Source organism: Leguminivora glycinivorella, chromosome 11 (genome assembly GCF_023078275.1).
Source record: "Leguminivora glycinivorella isolate SPB_JAAS2020 chromosome 11, LegGlyc_1.1, whole genome shotgun sequence".
In the NCBI taxonomy this organism is placed as follows: domain Eukaryota; kingdom Metazoa; phylum Arthropoda; class Insecta; order Lepidoptera; family Tortricidae; genus Leguminivora; species Leguminivora glycinivorella.
The window spans coordinates 8,672,236-8,687,450 of NC_062981.1; the positions used below are offsets into that span (position 1 = coordinate 8,672,236).

The 15,215-nt window shown below is 36.9% G+C and overlaps 1 protein-coding gene across 1 annotated transcript; it reads left to right on the top strand.

The window, feature by feature from the left end:
• Nucleotides 1-8,036: 8,036 nt before the first annotated feature.
• Nucleotides 8,037-10,560, top strand: LOC125231097 (protein odd-skipped). The gene is made up of 3 exons (XM_048136441.1): nucleotides 8,037-8,215; nucleotides 8,464-9,043; nucleotides 9,583-10,560. The coding sequence occupies exons 1-3, from the start codon at nucleotides 8,134-8,136 to the stop codon at nucleotides 9,971-9,973; spliced, it is 1,053 nt and encodes a 350-aa protein (XP_047992398.1). The 5' UTR covers nucleotides 8,037-8,133; the 3' UTR covers nucleotides 9,974-10,560.
• Nucleotides 10,561-15,215: the final 4,655 nt, after the last annotated feature.

Here is a 15,215-nt window from a genome sequence, read left to right on the forward strand (position 1 = left end):
ACCGAGTCCAAAGTTCAATCTAAACTCAGACTGTCCATTGGACTACGATTAATAGCCAATAAGCACTAACGTGAGAGGCTTAGAGCGAGAAAACCGAACTCTCCTCTGATTGGCTAAAAATATTTCCTTAAAGTTCCGAAATCATTTTCCTTTCACCCGAAAATTGCCTTAGGATTACTCGAATCCAAGCCAATAACTCGATAACTATAAGACATATGAAGATGTAAATAGTTTTAAAACGTAGCTGGGAACTTACGTAACACGATAACCTACATTTCCATAGTAATATTCCGTTATCGATAACAATGGAGCTCAAGGCGAGCCGCGAAACCAGTCTATTGTATGGCCCGGACGGCTAATCACCTCTTCTATTGTGTAAAAACGTAAACAAACGCAGGTGCATTCCACTCGAGGTGAATGACCCTAGTGTCAGGTGCATTGTTACGTAATTTCGAAGCGATAGCCTAATTAGTTTATAAGTAATTAGGATTTGAACGAAAAATGATAGCGTTAAATTCACGTAATCGAGCGCCGTAACGCGTTCGACCAATCACGACGCGCCATCCGTCGCCTATCGGGCGCAATTATTTACCTCTCTATCGCACGGAGCCTCGCGCTCAGCCGAGTCGTGATTGGGCGAATAAATTGAAATGTTTCTTTCCGTGAAGCGTAGGCGCATTCTGAAAAGGGGTATAAAAGGAACGATCGCTCGGTATGGGACATTCGAATTCGACCGGAACAAGAAGAACCAGCAGCCTCCAAGGAAAACCAGCAGCCAGCAGCCTACTACAAGCAGCCTACAGCCAGCAGCCAGCAGCCTACAGCCAGCAGCTAGCAGCCTACAGCCAGCAGCCAGCCACCCTCCACGACGGGTAGCGGCAGCAGCAGAAAACGACAGCATCGCGACGTATCGTCCGTACCGAGCGTTTCGTTAGGATCAAGTTAGGATATTAGCTTAGGAGTATTTTTATAACCGCGTTAAAATTAGAGTCGTTGATTATTGTAAATATAAACCATTTGATTTGATTCGTTTTTTAGTTAGTGTATTCCAAAATCATAATCGGTACGGTTGATTGCTGAGGACGACATCGAAGCTCAAGGTACAGGCCCGGGACGAAAGAGTGAGTCGCACGAGCTCCAGCACATTCTCTCCACTTCGAGCCGTCGATAGGAAGCTTTGCGGACGCGGTCTGCAACAACTTATTTACTTAAGCTAAGTATTTTAACTTCGACATTTATCTTTATTAATTTGAACGTTCCTAATTGAAGATTGAGATTAAATTTTATTTCATAACTTTTAGTCATGTTTTTTTCTAAATACATAGTTTCGTTTGTTTAACATATATATTATGCTGTCTTTCACTTTGTTTTATTAATCTTTAGACGAGAGTATAATCTCCGTGCACACAACACTGCGAAACGGAAGCCAAATGTAAACATAACACTCTCCTGTCGGCTAGGTTTTTTATTTCTTTCGTATGATGTTACAACATAATAGGTAATCACATAGGTATATATCGTTACTTTTTACATAATATATTAATATAGCTATGAAACATCCCGTGAGACTCAAACATATTTAAAATATTAGTAAGTGGTAGTTTTTGGGGTTCCGTAGTCAACTAGGAACCCTTATAGTTTCGCCATGTCCTCCGTCCGTCCGTCCGTCCGCGGATAATCTCAGTGACCGTTAGCACTAGAAACCCGAAATTATGTATCTATATGTATTTCAATCACGCTGACAAAGTGGCAACATGTAAAGTTGGGAGTGACTTTTTTTTTTATTTCAACATTTTCAATCCTAACCTGTGATATTGTTGGATAGGTATTTAATGGAAACTACGGAACCCTAGAATGAGCGTGACCCGACACGCTCTTGGCCAGTTTTATTTTTATAATATAACTAACGATTCAATTCAATTCAATTCAATTCAATTCTTTATTGCTTCCATTCTTTATTCTAAGAGTTATACTTTTATGTTTAAAAGGAAAATTTACCTTACATTGTTAAACAATATTTATGAGAACTTCCTGACCTAAAACATATTTAAACAGCATGATTATTGGAAAATCCATGTGACGCGATATTTGTTACCTATTTCGTAGAACAGAACCTTGAAAATTGTAAAACTAAACCCAAATGATGTCGATTTTTTGCACTTTCATGCAGATTCTATGAGCAAGATTACCTACAGATTTCCACTCCTTTCTGCAGCTTACCTACATATACGGTGTTCTTTTAGGAGTCATAATTTAACAAAAGTTTTACGTTTATGATACTGCTAGCTTTTGCCCGCGGCTTCGCTCGCATTAAATTCGAATGTTGCGGAATGCTCCATATAAACTTCCACCCACCATTTTAGGGACTTTGGGGTTAGAGAGAGAGAGAGAGAGAGACGAAAATTAACCTATGTCACTCTCCATCCCTTGAACTATCTCCACTTAAAAAATCACGTCTGTTCGTTGCGCCGTTTTGCTGTGAAAGACAGACAAACAAACAGACACTCAGAATTTACCATTTATAATATTAGTATGGATATAAGTATAGTCCTTATTCTGTGTTAGCATACCTACACCGTGCAGTTAAATTAGCCTGCCTTCAAGTTGCTTCCAAAACTCTTAAAATAAATTTAATTATTTTTATTTGTATTTTTAAGTAGAATAGACTAATGGAACATTGTATATTTCGTGTTTTGCGATTTTTTTTTCGGAGTATAAATCTCCCGATCATTTTTCTGTTCATAATTTTGAACAATGTCTTAGATAAATATCCTCGTACACAAGCCAGTTTTCAGAAATACCGCATTTGTACGAGACAACGGTAGACCTAGACTATACATTTCATGGAATGCTCCTAGGTATTACTCCATTCAGCTCTGGACATTTGGAGGCCTTGATTCTGCTCGACTGGAAATTATATACAGAACTGAGGGATATAAAGATATACCTAATGTCACATATGTACATGTACAGTTGTACACGTTTCAAATTAAACAAAGCCACATAAACACACTCATAATAAAGAAGACCGTTTTGATTTGCCAACACAATCCTTACTTAGCATCGTTACAACTAACAATCTAGACTCAACAAGGTGTCTAGTGGCAGCACGCAGCTGTTATCATTTGCAACTAAAGAGTCTAACCACCATTAAAGTTCAAACGAGTATAAAGCTTAGTATGTGTGTATTGGAGTTAAAAGCGTGTGTGATGGACTTGGGTTTAAGTTTGGCTTGTGTGTGTGGTTGTATGTTTGCGTCGGCGCTTTTGATCGCGGCACAAAAGGCGCCGCTATGGGTCGTGTGTCCATCGCGCATCGTCCACCTGACCTATGTTTGCAGTGGGCCATCAAAAACGCTCATGTCGTGAAACATGGTGACATGCGTCCAATATGTGCGGGCGATAGGGTTGCCAGAGTTCGATTCTCAAAATCATATTCCTTATTGCTAGTTATTTTTCTCTCAAATAATTAAGTAACTACATAACAAATTCCAAACGTTACTTACATTTGTGACCAAAATGTAAAATGTACTATGTAGGTATCGACCTAGGTACCAGTGGCGTGGCGTGAAAATTTTCGTTGATAAAGCCGGAAGGGTTTTCGGGATCTGTTTTGTATGAACTTCTACCATAGGGAATCGAGTTGTATCGACGCCCCGCCACTGCTAGGTATATAGGAAACAGTTATTAGAAGTGTCTGCTTATTATAACGGCCCAATATGCACGTACACTACACGGCATAAAGAAGTACCTTGTCGCTTTTAATCGTTTGACAATTTCGTATGACATTTCAAACAAGACAATAATATAACAAGGTGCAGAAATCATCAGTCAAATATTAGATCTTGATGGATATTATGAATTATAGGGATCATTGTAAAAAAATGACTTATGTTTCAAGACATATACAATGTCACAAGACGTCAATTTTGATATTGGCAGATTTAAATTATTATATAATACCTATAGCAATATGATCCTAGACATCGTAACTCACATCTTACAATCATTATTTGATGATATTATAACATAATAAAATAAAAAATAAAAGCAAATTCAGTATCTACTTTAACTCACATTTTATTACATTAGCTAATGGTATAGATTGCATCGATCACTGTTGAGTGTATATTTAGTAATGTCTACAACCAGGCAGGTGCAAGTTAATCTTCATGCAATTGTAACCATTACCTAATGAAATAAAAACATACACATTAGTAATTATTAGAAAAATATTCCACTTTAGTAACTCATGCTTCGAGTCTCATTAAGGGGCTGCATACGGTTTTCATCAATTTTTGACAAGTTTTGAGTTGAAATCGGTTCTTCAATCTTTTATCTCTATTCATAAGTGCCATATTTTGAAAACAATGAATACTTAATTTTTATGAATTTTTAACATCGTCTAAAAAAACACTTTTATCGAAATTTGATTTTAGTAAAGGGTGTTACATACATGAAGTCGACATGTTTGGATTTACTTTTGACTTTTCTAAAAATTCAAGAGAGATTTTAATTTTAAGTAATTAAAACATAAGTTATGACCAAAAAACCAGTTTTTGACCTTAAAATTGTTCAACTTTGATGCCAAATATCACAGAAACAATGAGCTGTGAATGTAAGGTAATTATGAGATACTTTTTTTGTTGAAAGACGATGCTGTTAATATGATTTGCTTTAGAAACTATAATATATACATCATAATAATGGATTTAAATCGAAGGTCATTGGCGTAGGGAACGCCCTTAATGAATAAATGCATATCTACCAAGATATGCTTATATTAAATTTTACATTAAGATTTTCCACCATTGCATTCCATGTTTTGGTATCATTGAAAATATTACTGCATAATATGTATATATTTTAAGATCGTTGATCATTGTAAAGAGTTTTTAGACAGTTTTCCACACATTATTATCAGTAGGTATACAAAACTAACAATCTAGTCAGTGCTAGTGTTATTTTTAATACGAAAGTTCTTTGAAAATTTACTTAATCCTAGACAGGGTTGTCAAAATCGCTGTCAAATTACTATGTACTTTATAATAGATGTACTCTCAATTGACTATATACTATACTTATACGAGATACAACACTTAATGAGACATAATATGTATTTAGTTATGACTGAACTTTGGACAACCCTATTTAAGCTTACACAAGAGACGCCTTTATCATACCCATGTCGAGGTCGACGTATGTAAAATGACATTGATTATTAAAATCATAAGCCGACAAAATAATAAGCCAGAAATGATCGTGTTGTTTACAGAATTAAACGGAGTTTCAACATAAGTAACAATATCAGTTAAGTGTAACATACCTTGAAATTAAAAGATTGCCAAAATCGATCGAATAGGTACCTATTTAATTATTTAAGATATGTTTTTTAAAGGACACCATTATTATTATTTGCTAACGACCTTTTTCGAAAATATACATTCTACAACACGTCATAACAATAACATTGTTACGTTTGTATTTTGTACCTTTGACCAAGATTATATTCTAAACTTCTTAACCAACTTCTTCTTCTTAAATTCTTAACCAAACGACAAAATATTATAGCCTAAATACTATAGCAATAGAAACATTATCAGGAAGTATAACTAATACAATATCTGGGCGACCGAGCTTCGCTCGGTTCTATTTTAATATATCACGTCTTTAGATAAAAAAAAACTCTTAGAAATACAAAAAAAAAAAAAACAAAAACTTAGGTAATTTCTGGCCGGGATTCGAAACCCTGACACCTACGATCTATCTGCGTACATTAGACCGACCTCGTACGACTGAGCTAAGCGGAATCGATGCGCGCGCGGCGAAATTAACGACCATATTTTACGTTTACTAACGCGAAAGAAAAACTCATGAAAACTCGAAAATTCGCGTTTTCCGGGATCTAAGGCTACGCTAGATCGATTTTTCACTCCCGAAAACCCCCACATAACAAATTTCAGCGAAATCGTTAGAGCGGTTTCCGAGATCGTCGGTATATATAAATAAATAAATAAATAAATATACAAGAATTGCTCGTTTAAAAGTATAAGATTTCAAGGTAAAATAGCCGGGTTCAAAGAATTGCATAAAGCAATGAAGCTTAGGTAGGTACGTACTGAGAATGGGTAACCTGAAATGTAAAATACTTTGATAACCTTTTGGTAATAATGATTAACCTAAATCCAAACAAGAATAACTTACTTAAATATTTATTAAATCGTCAGTTAGCAGAACTAAAACATAGACTTATACTCCTTTAAGGTGGGTTTTTAAAATAAAACTATTGTCACATATTTATAAAGTGAAGACAACACCTACCTACCTACCTAACATGGAGCTCACCGCTTCTATAATATTCTATTTAATCTTCCTTTAAAGAGAAGGTCATATTTCTCAAGGAATTCAATTGAATCACTCTATACCAAATTAAGAAGGTAAGTAAATTTTATCAAAATATGCTGCACATCCTTATCAGTCTAAGGAATTCACAATATTCGCATCTCATTAAGCAACACTGAGTAACCCCAACACCTTTGCACTTTAATTAATTACTTCTCTCTAATTCTGTAACACGATATGTGTTGAATTAAGACTGTTGAAATAAGATTAATAACCTATTAAGTACACTAATTGATACATTCGTTTGATATCATTAGACGTTATTCAATTATTTCAGTTGAAATAACGAAATGATTAATGAGGCTTAAAGTGATGACATGTGAGCTTATGATACAACGAATGAACATGTGTAAAGTCCGAGCTTCACATACTTGGAACCGAACCTGTCTTTGGACTTATTGGGTTTGGGGTTATGCCCTTTGGTCTAAGTGTTCCGCCTTGTGCAGCATCAAATTCCTTGAATGATCCAAAAACCATCCTGTCTAAGATGGTTTCTCTCTGAAGTAATAATGCATTGAATATAGCTACTAGTATATGTTTTAGAATTACCTACTTTTTGATGTGATAGAATTGTGCTAACTGTGTTAAGTGAATTATGGACCTTATTGTGATAGGTAAAGGTGCTGCCTAGTTTGTGCAAAACGAGTATGACCAGTCGACTTAAACTTTAAATAATAGGTAGGTACCTTAATAATAATGCTACTTTAGATTTTTTAGGTGCCGTAGAAAAAAAAGCTACTTGCTCATAAATATAATCAATTCATGTACAATTTGTAAATAGGCACTTAAAGGTTTAGAATATTATTTTTTGCCCTAGGTTACTTAATATTTGTGTAGATAGAGTTTTTATCAGGTGAACTTTTCAGATTGGGCTGATGGTGTGAAAAATGTACCTACTGATAAAAATTTTAGCTCTATTATAAGTAAGCATTAAGTACTTTAATTTTAACATTTATGGCGAATATGCTTAATGAAAAAGTCTTCCTTTCATTAATTTATTGTTGGTAATTGTGTAATTAATAGCGCACTTCAGTTTTCAGAATCTTTACTTTCATATCCCCTGACGTGATGACAATAACGACAAAGTAAACGTTGGTTACAAAACGGTTTCACTGAACAAACTTAAGACTAAACAAATCGGCCAATTAGTCCCTACAAATGATTCAGCTTTCACTACTAAGGCTATCGTGATACCTAGCTGCAATAAAACGTTTCAAAGAGACCGAACAAAACCCGCACAAAGACTTGCCTACGAAACGCAATTAGTAGAGCAATCCGCTCACCTAATAGCTTCACTGGGGACGCTGTGTCACCAAAAATTTGCATTAAGCTACTCCAAAACAGCTTAAGAAACTACGCTTTAGTATGAAAAGGTCTAAGTTTGGCCGGTGGAATTGGGAGCGTATGGCTTAGTGGAACGGTTGGAGTTGGTCGTTAAAGCGATTCGCGATTATTGCCGATCGATTCCGAAGGCAGTGCTCGGTAGGCCCCGCCTTCTGGGAGGGCAGCTGCTTCGGGAGCCGAGCCGACACAGGCGCCGGCCGCGCGGCGCGTTTGATCTCCCCCTCCCGGCCCCACGCGCAACGCAGGCCTCGATAACGAACGCACACAAACTCATAACGCTCCGCGCTCTCCCCCAAGCAGGTTGTGTCGAAACCGGTTATACCACAGTGAAGTGCTAAGACACAGTGCCCTAGTGTTTAGTTTTGTTTGGACATTTTTATTTGTGGAAATGGAAGATAAGCCGTACAGTGTGGACAGTTCTGACGATTTCGTTATAGAAGAAGAGGAAGAACAAATCGAGGACAATCACAGTAAGTTTTGTGTTTATAATTTAAACTTTAAACAGTTTTTTAATTTTGAGTAAGGAGTTAGTATAATATAACAAGTATGGAAGTAGATAATAAACAATATGACAACAACTTCAACATTGTTCTCAGTCTACATTTTTTTTTGGAAAATACTTTTATGAAGAATATTTGTTTTGTTAATAGAGTCCTTTAAATTCATGGATGCAAGTGGACAAAAGCGACGTCGTTCTAAATTAATACTTTTTCCACAGGCTATCCTCCAGACTTTCCGATCGAAGCTTTGGTGAAGCTCGAGCGTCCGTCGCCTCCTCTGCCGACGCCGCCACATACGCCCACCGACGACACGCCTCCGGCCGTCGTCATCTCCCGCCACCAGCCCCCCGCGTGGCCGCCCGCGCCTCACTACCCCTCCTACCCCCGGCCCGCCATGCAGACACCCTACCCTTACGAGAAACCCCCAGTCCCGAATTACTCGCACCCTGCCATGTCAGCCTACGTCCAAGCTCAAGTAGCGACTCTACCTCCGACGGCCCCGTACCACGCCATGCTCGTCAACCAGTGGATCAGAAACGCGGCCCTGTACCATCATTCACTAAGATACCCAGGAGCCATGGCCCAGAGAATGCCAGGAAGAAATCCGCCGCCGATGAGGGCTCCCGGTGTACCTGGCACGCGCCCTAAGAAACAATTCATCTGCAAATATTGCAATCGCCAGTTCACCAAATCCTACAATCTCCTCATCCACGAGAGGACTCACACCGATGAGAGACCTTATTCCTGCGATATCTGCGGAAAAGCTTTCAGAAGACAGGACCATCTGAGAGATCATAGGTAAGATATCGATAATTCATTACACTCTCTTGATATAATGCCTCGCGCTCGGACAGCATAATGGCCCATAAAACGCTATTAGTAATCAATTGTTATCACAATAACCACAAATTAAATTTAACTTCCACTTCTAATACAAACCGGGTGATTTAAGGTGTGTTTCAAGAAAGCATTGTTGACGATAAGAGTTAAAAAAAAAGAATTAAAAGTTTACCTTTTTGTGAGGTCGCGACGCGGCGGGCGCACGCGTCCCAAGAACCGGTTAGGATTTTTACGATCACCATATCTGTTTCGCTCCGCCGTCGAACAAATTACATGTTATATTTCTTCGCTTTTACGAGACAAACTTTTTCCTCCCAAATTCATTACCCGTCTAATGTGTCCGTAATTTAGAATTACCTCAATTTTCATTTGAGACGGTTATTATTTCGTCGCCTTATTGAGCCATAAATATTGTTAGGTGTCTTGTTTACTTTTTACTTATGTGAGAGTGGAGAGAAAGTTCAAGTTACTTATTGTTTTTTTTTCCTATTTTCCAGGTACATTCACTCTAAGGAGAAGCCGTTCAAATGCAACGAGTGCGGTAAAGGATTTTGCCAATCCCGCACTTTGGCGGTGCACAAAATTTTGCACATGGAGGAATCTCCCCACAAATGCCCAGTTTGCAGCAAGAGCTTCAACCAAAGATCCAACCTGAAGACCCACCTCTTGACGCACAGTGACGCGAACAAGCATCATTTGGAACACCTCGAAGGTTGCCAGGAGGTGTCATCCACGAGTCATCCTGAGAACTCTTTACTCGATCTCTCTCAGAAACCTTCCCCACCGCTGCAGTCCTACCAACAACCTGAAGTTTCTGCTCAACAGTCACCTGTCGACGCGCCAAAGAAGACTTTAGGATTTTCTATAGAAGATATCATGAAACGTTAATATGTCTATTGTATTTGTTGTTACATGTAGCTGTACATTGCTAATTCAAGATCTTATGTATCACTTGTTAGTTACTGATTTAGAATTCAAGTCAAGTGATTAGATTGTATTTTTTGCCAAAGAAATTTAATTTCGACTGATTATAGTTCCAATAGAATCATCATTAATTAGCATCCTGGTTTTCACCATGTAAAAATACAAATACATTTAGAAAATAGATCCTGTTTCATCTCTGTAAAGACTGAAATATTTGTTTTAGTAAATAATTATTGTTGTTATGTTTTCTTTGAAGTTTATTTTATTGTGATAGTCTTACTTAATTAGATTTAAGTTCAAACTAAAGTTACCGAAAAGTATTACCTTTGTTTTAAGTACCTACATCGTTTATTCCAAATTATGTGGCTATGACAGATTTGAGATTCCAATTGATAGACATAATGATTGTAGTGTGTTTGAATATCTGGTTAGAATTTAGATGTAATTTGTACATTCCTGTAAATATATTTGTAAATTATTTTAAGTCATTAAGTTAAGTCGACGAGGCTATATTAAAAATCTAAATTACAAAGAGAAGTACATGGAGTCGAAAAATTATTTTCTTGTTTTATTTTACCCGTAAAACTTATTTTTAAAATTAGCTAAGCTAAGAAAAATCTTAGACCAAAATGCTGGCAGCATTTTATGAAAATGTAATTGCTTCTTCGCAATTATAAAAAAAATAGGTACTACTTGCTTGTTTTAGTGTTCTAATTTGGTAAACGATCATTATCCGATGCAATCTTAGCGACATGGCCAAGGACATCAGACTTATGTTAATATAGTAGAATGCAGTCCATAAATACATTTTTTTAAATTATGAATGGGCTTACTCTTGAAATGGGTTTACTAAGGCAAAGGAAGAACCACCAAGCAATAGGTATAACTTTCTTAGATACATTTTCATTGAAATTAGAGTTAAGCGCTTAGTTGAGCCAGTTTTCGGACAGTAAGCATAGAAATACATAGCTGCAGTTTATACCTTGGTTTGCAAGAAATTATAACAGAATGTAACGTGTCAATCTAACATTTTAGGAATCATAATTTATCTTTATCAAAAATACTACCAAAACATAATAGCCGTAAAAATAGCGTGATGTTAGTACATCACGCTATTATTACTTGAACTATGACATTACAGCAGGCTAGCCACGTGACAATGTCGTTAAGGTGATCAAAACACAGTCTGGCGCTGTCGCGCCACTACAGAAGAGCGATAGGGACAGCTAGCTAGAAGCGTAAGCGATTGCGACGTTGGCTAGGTACCCTGTTACCGTTACGTGGACAGACAGATAAATATTGCAATACAAAAACAATTATAATTATAGGGCCGCACATTATGAAATGATAATCAACTTAGATGGTTGAAAGTGGTTTGCGAAAGGAACATTCGTGACGGTTAGAGGAATAATCTAATAATGTTTGGTAACTCAATGTCTAAAAAGTCATTAAACTCATTAGGTATTAAACTATTTGGTTTCTGGGCTACAGCCGAATAAAATTAGAAGTACCTACTCGCTCTCTTTCAAGTCCTAAGCCAAATTGGTAAATAAGAAGTTATATGGGCGAAATATAATATTATATTAACATTTATCATAAACCCATCCGTAAGATACATCTATTATTACACAAAAAGTTAGATTTCATGCTATGCATACGTTAAGGCATTCTCTACCACGGTTTTTAAAAAAAAACTTCAGAGGATTCTCGACTTACTATCAAATCTAAATAAAATTTTAATATAAATAGAAAATATGGTCAATAACGTTGTAGCAGCTAACAAAACTAAAACTTAACGGTAAACAACGAACTATAAAATATCAAAACACTCAAAACAAGCATTATAAATAGTAAGTACCCCATAAAAGCCTTGATCAGCAAAACCAATTTCATCTAATAAAGTCACACAGTGTACAGAAACGATTTCCATTCACTATTATGGGTCTCCAAAACGGCCCATAATAGATGAGGTATGATTAAACCCAATTTGGATCGAAAGTTGGAATTACATCAAATTATATTCCCAACGGGTTGGTGGCGCCACCTAGTTTAGAATGGCCGAACTGAGCGATGTCATCTGTCGCGACGCGATGTCGCTACGGGTAGCGGAATGTTCAGAAACTGAATGGAACGGCGAATGGGAAATCTTACTTTGAGAACTTGAGAAGTCCATTGTATAACTAGTTATTTGGCATCGAATGAAAGTCAATGATTAAGAACCTATCTAATAACTTATTAGGTATGTTTATGAAACACATAGGTAAGAATAAGATAAGTGTGATTTTGGCAAGGCTAAATTATATGTAATTTGTTATTTAACATGTTGGCTGACTGAACTACCGTAAAAGATTAGATACACTTGTTTTGAAACATTCTCCAATTAAACGCGGTACATTTAAAAGAAATCGAGACTATCTCATTTTTTTTTCTCGAACTAGGTTTTGAATTTATATCAGATATAAAAACAAAACCATTGATATAACCTTGAAACCGCCAAACGCGATTCGCATTTCGTGTGAACCGATTAGATTTCTCCAATTTAATTGCATAAACGACTAATTTCGCCGTCTTAGATTGATGACTGAAGTTGCCCGCAATTTGCCAGTCAATGGAAATTGCAACGATCCCTCTGATTGAGCTCTAATAGCACTGGAATTGGTCGAATTCGAGATTCGACCGAAACGTTTTCCCATGACTATTTCGTTTTTAATCGCGAGTGTATAATTGACCTATTTAAAAATACCCTAAAATTTATGGATTCCTAACTACAACTGGATAGACTTAAGTAATTTAAAAACTTATTGATGAAATAGGTTTTTACAATATTTAAAGTATTTTTACATAGGTACATCTATACTTATATTATAAATAGGAAAGTGTATGTGTCTGTCTGTTTGTCCGTCTTTTACGGCGAAACAGAGCGACCAATTGACGTGTTTTTTAAGAGGACATACCTAGTTAAAGGGATGGAGAGTAGCACAGGCTACTCTTTGTCTTTTTCTAGCCCCCCAGGAAATGTGTATGGAGCTTTCCGTAATTTCGAAATGGCGCGAGCGAAGTTGCGGGCAGAAGCTAGTTTCCAAATAAAGCAATGTGTTTTCGAGTACACTACCAAAAAACGCCAAAAACATTGACAGTTGTTTGTTCATGCAATAATGAAACTGTCATTGGGATCAGCATCCCTCGGGCCTCTCTTCAAGTACAGATACTTATTAAAATAACTTAAACAACCAATTCTTTTGTTTACATTTTCTGTAAGATCTGATGAACTTTTTTGTGGAATACTTAAATTAAATATTAAGTTCATATATTTAATTTCAATGGGTAGCGTTAAGCACCTTTAAATCATCCTTTTATGCCAATTATAAGCAATTCAGGAAGGATTATACTCGATTTTCAAGAAACCACTGCCATATATCACGTGATTTAGTCTGTCAGTGTTACTGCCTGACGCTGTAGTGATTTATGAACGATCTTCACTGATTTATCGGACTAAATTCAGGCAGTTCTATTCAATTATAGGAAATCAATCTAGTTTATTTCGCGTTACGGTAGCTAGCTTTGATTTTGATGATGATCGTAGTGATCGTAGATCATGAAATAATTGAATGTAGTGGCTTGTAGCCACTGGATTAAATTTATAAGAAATTTAACGCTTACTTACACACCTACGAAACCGTTTATGGGGGGTATACATAATTTAATCTGTACATATAACATATAATCACGCCTCTATCTCATAAAAGGGTAGGCAGAGCACATGAACTACTAAGTTTCAGTGCCACTCTTAGCAAAAAAGGGGTTGAAAGAAATCCAAATTGTGACATTTCAGTGACAGGTTGCCAACTTCTGGCCTACGCCACAATTTAACCCATATCCCACAGTCGACTCCTACGACACCCACGGGAAGAAAGGGGGTAGTGAAATTCTTAACCCGTCACTACACGGTTCCATCTGTAATTACGTAGGTATTTTAAGGTTAAAATGACCAGTCAACAATTCTAGGTACTATTTTTATTTCGTAAAAATCTTAGGATTTTGAAATAAAAGTAATGTTTGCTAACTAAAGTACATTTGATATCCTATGAAAGACTTTCATCGGAGTCATCGTCATCCTCCTTGCGTTCTCCCGGCATTTGCCACGGCTCTTGGGAGCCTGGGGTTGACAACTAATCCCAAGATTTTGGCGTAGACTTTCATCGGAATATCTCATTTATCCATTTTTAGGGTTCCCTACCAAAAGGTACAAAAGGAACTTTTATGGTGCCGCTCTGTCCGTCTGTCTGTCTGTTTTTAATATTGTCCCACTTTATCGTGTCCCACTTCTGGGTAAAGGCCTCTCCCCTTGATTTCCACAATTCCCTCTGACGTGCTTTTTCCGGCCAGTCACTCATGAAGGTGTCCAAGTCGTCCCGCCTCTTCGCCTAGGCCTGCCACGTCCCCGCTTCTTTATCCATAACGTGTCTTATAGGTTATAGGTACCTATATAATTTCGCAGAACTTTTGTCTAAAGACAAACTTTTTGTAGGTAAGTACATACCTATTCCAAAGTCTATTTTGAACTTTTATTGAGTAACAAAACCCATTCAAGTTCAAAAACAAAATAAATACTTCCAGGACTCAGGAGGGCAAAATATATGTAAGGTAATGTGGGTGAAGATTTAAGGTTTTTCCTGAGGGATAAGATGGAATATGTTCCATATAGTGAAGCCCTACGGGCGGCTTTCTATCTTAATCCGCAAAAAAATACCCTTCAAGCTTCCCCCACCTTACCCTTTGTATGAATCTTCTTGGTTCCATCTCACTTTTAAAAAAATCCTTGCGTAACGACCACAACACAACGACCTTTAATACCAGCAGTCGATCTCGTGCCATACTCCCGAATTATGCTCAACAAAAAATCTAGCAGTACCCTAATAGCTGCTACTTGGGTCATAGCCATTACCAACACGCATGGAACAATCTACGAAACTTTTGACATACACCCCCCTTACTAACACAAGGGTGTATGTGACATTACCTGTAATGCTAAGATAGAACGTTGTGATATTCAGCGTGATAACAATAAAATGTACCCTAATGAAGATTCCCCTCTGGCAATCGTAACGACTATCTGAAGTAGCACACAAAAACTGGTGAATTATATAAAGATTTATTACGACTTAGACAATAATTGTCTTATACCGATATTTTTGAAGGAGATTTA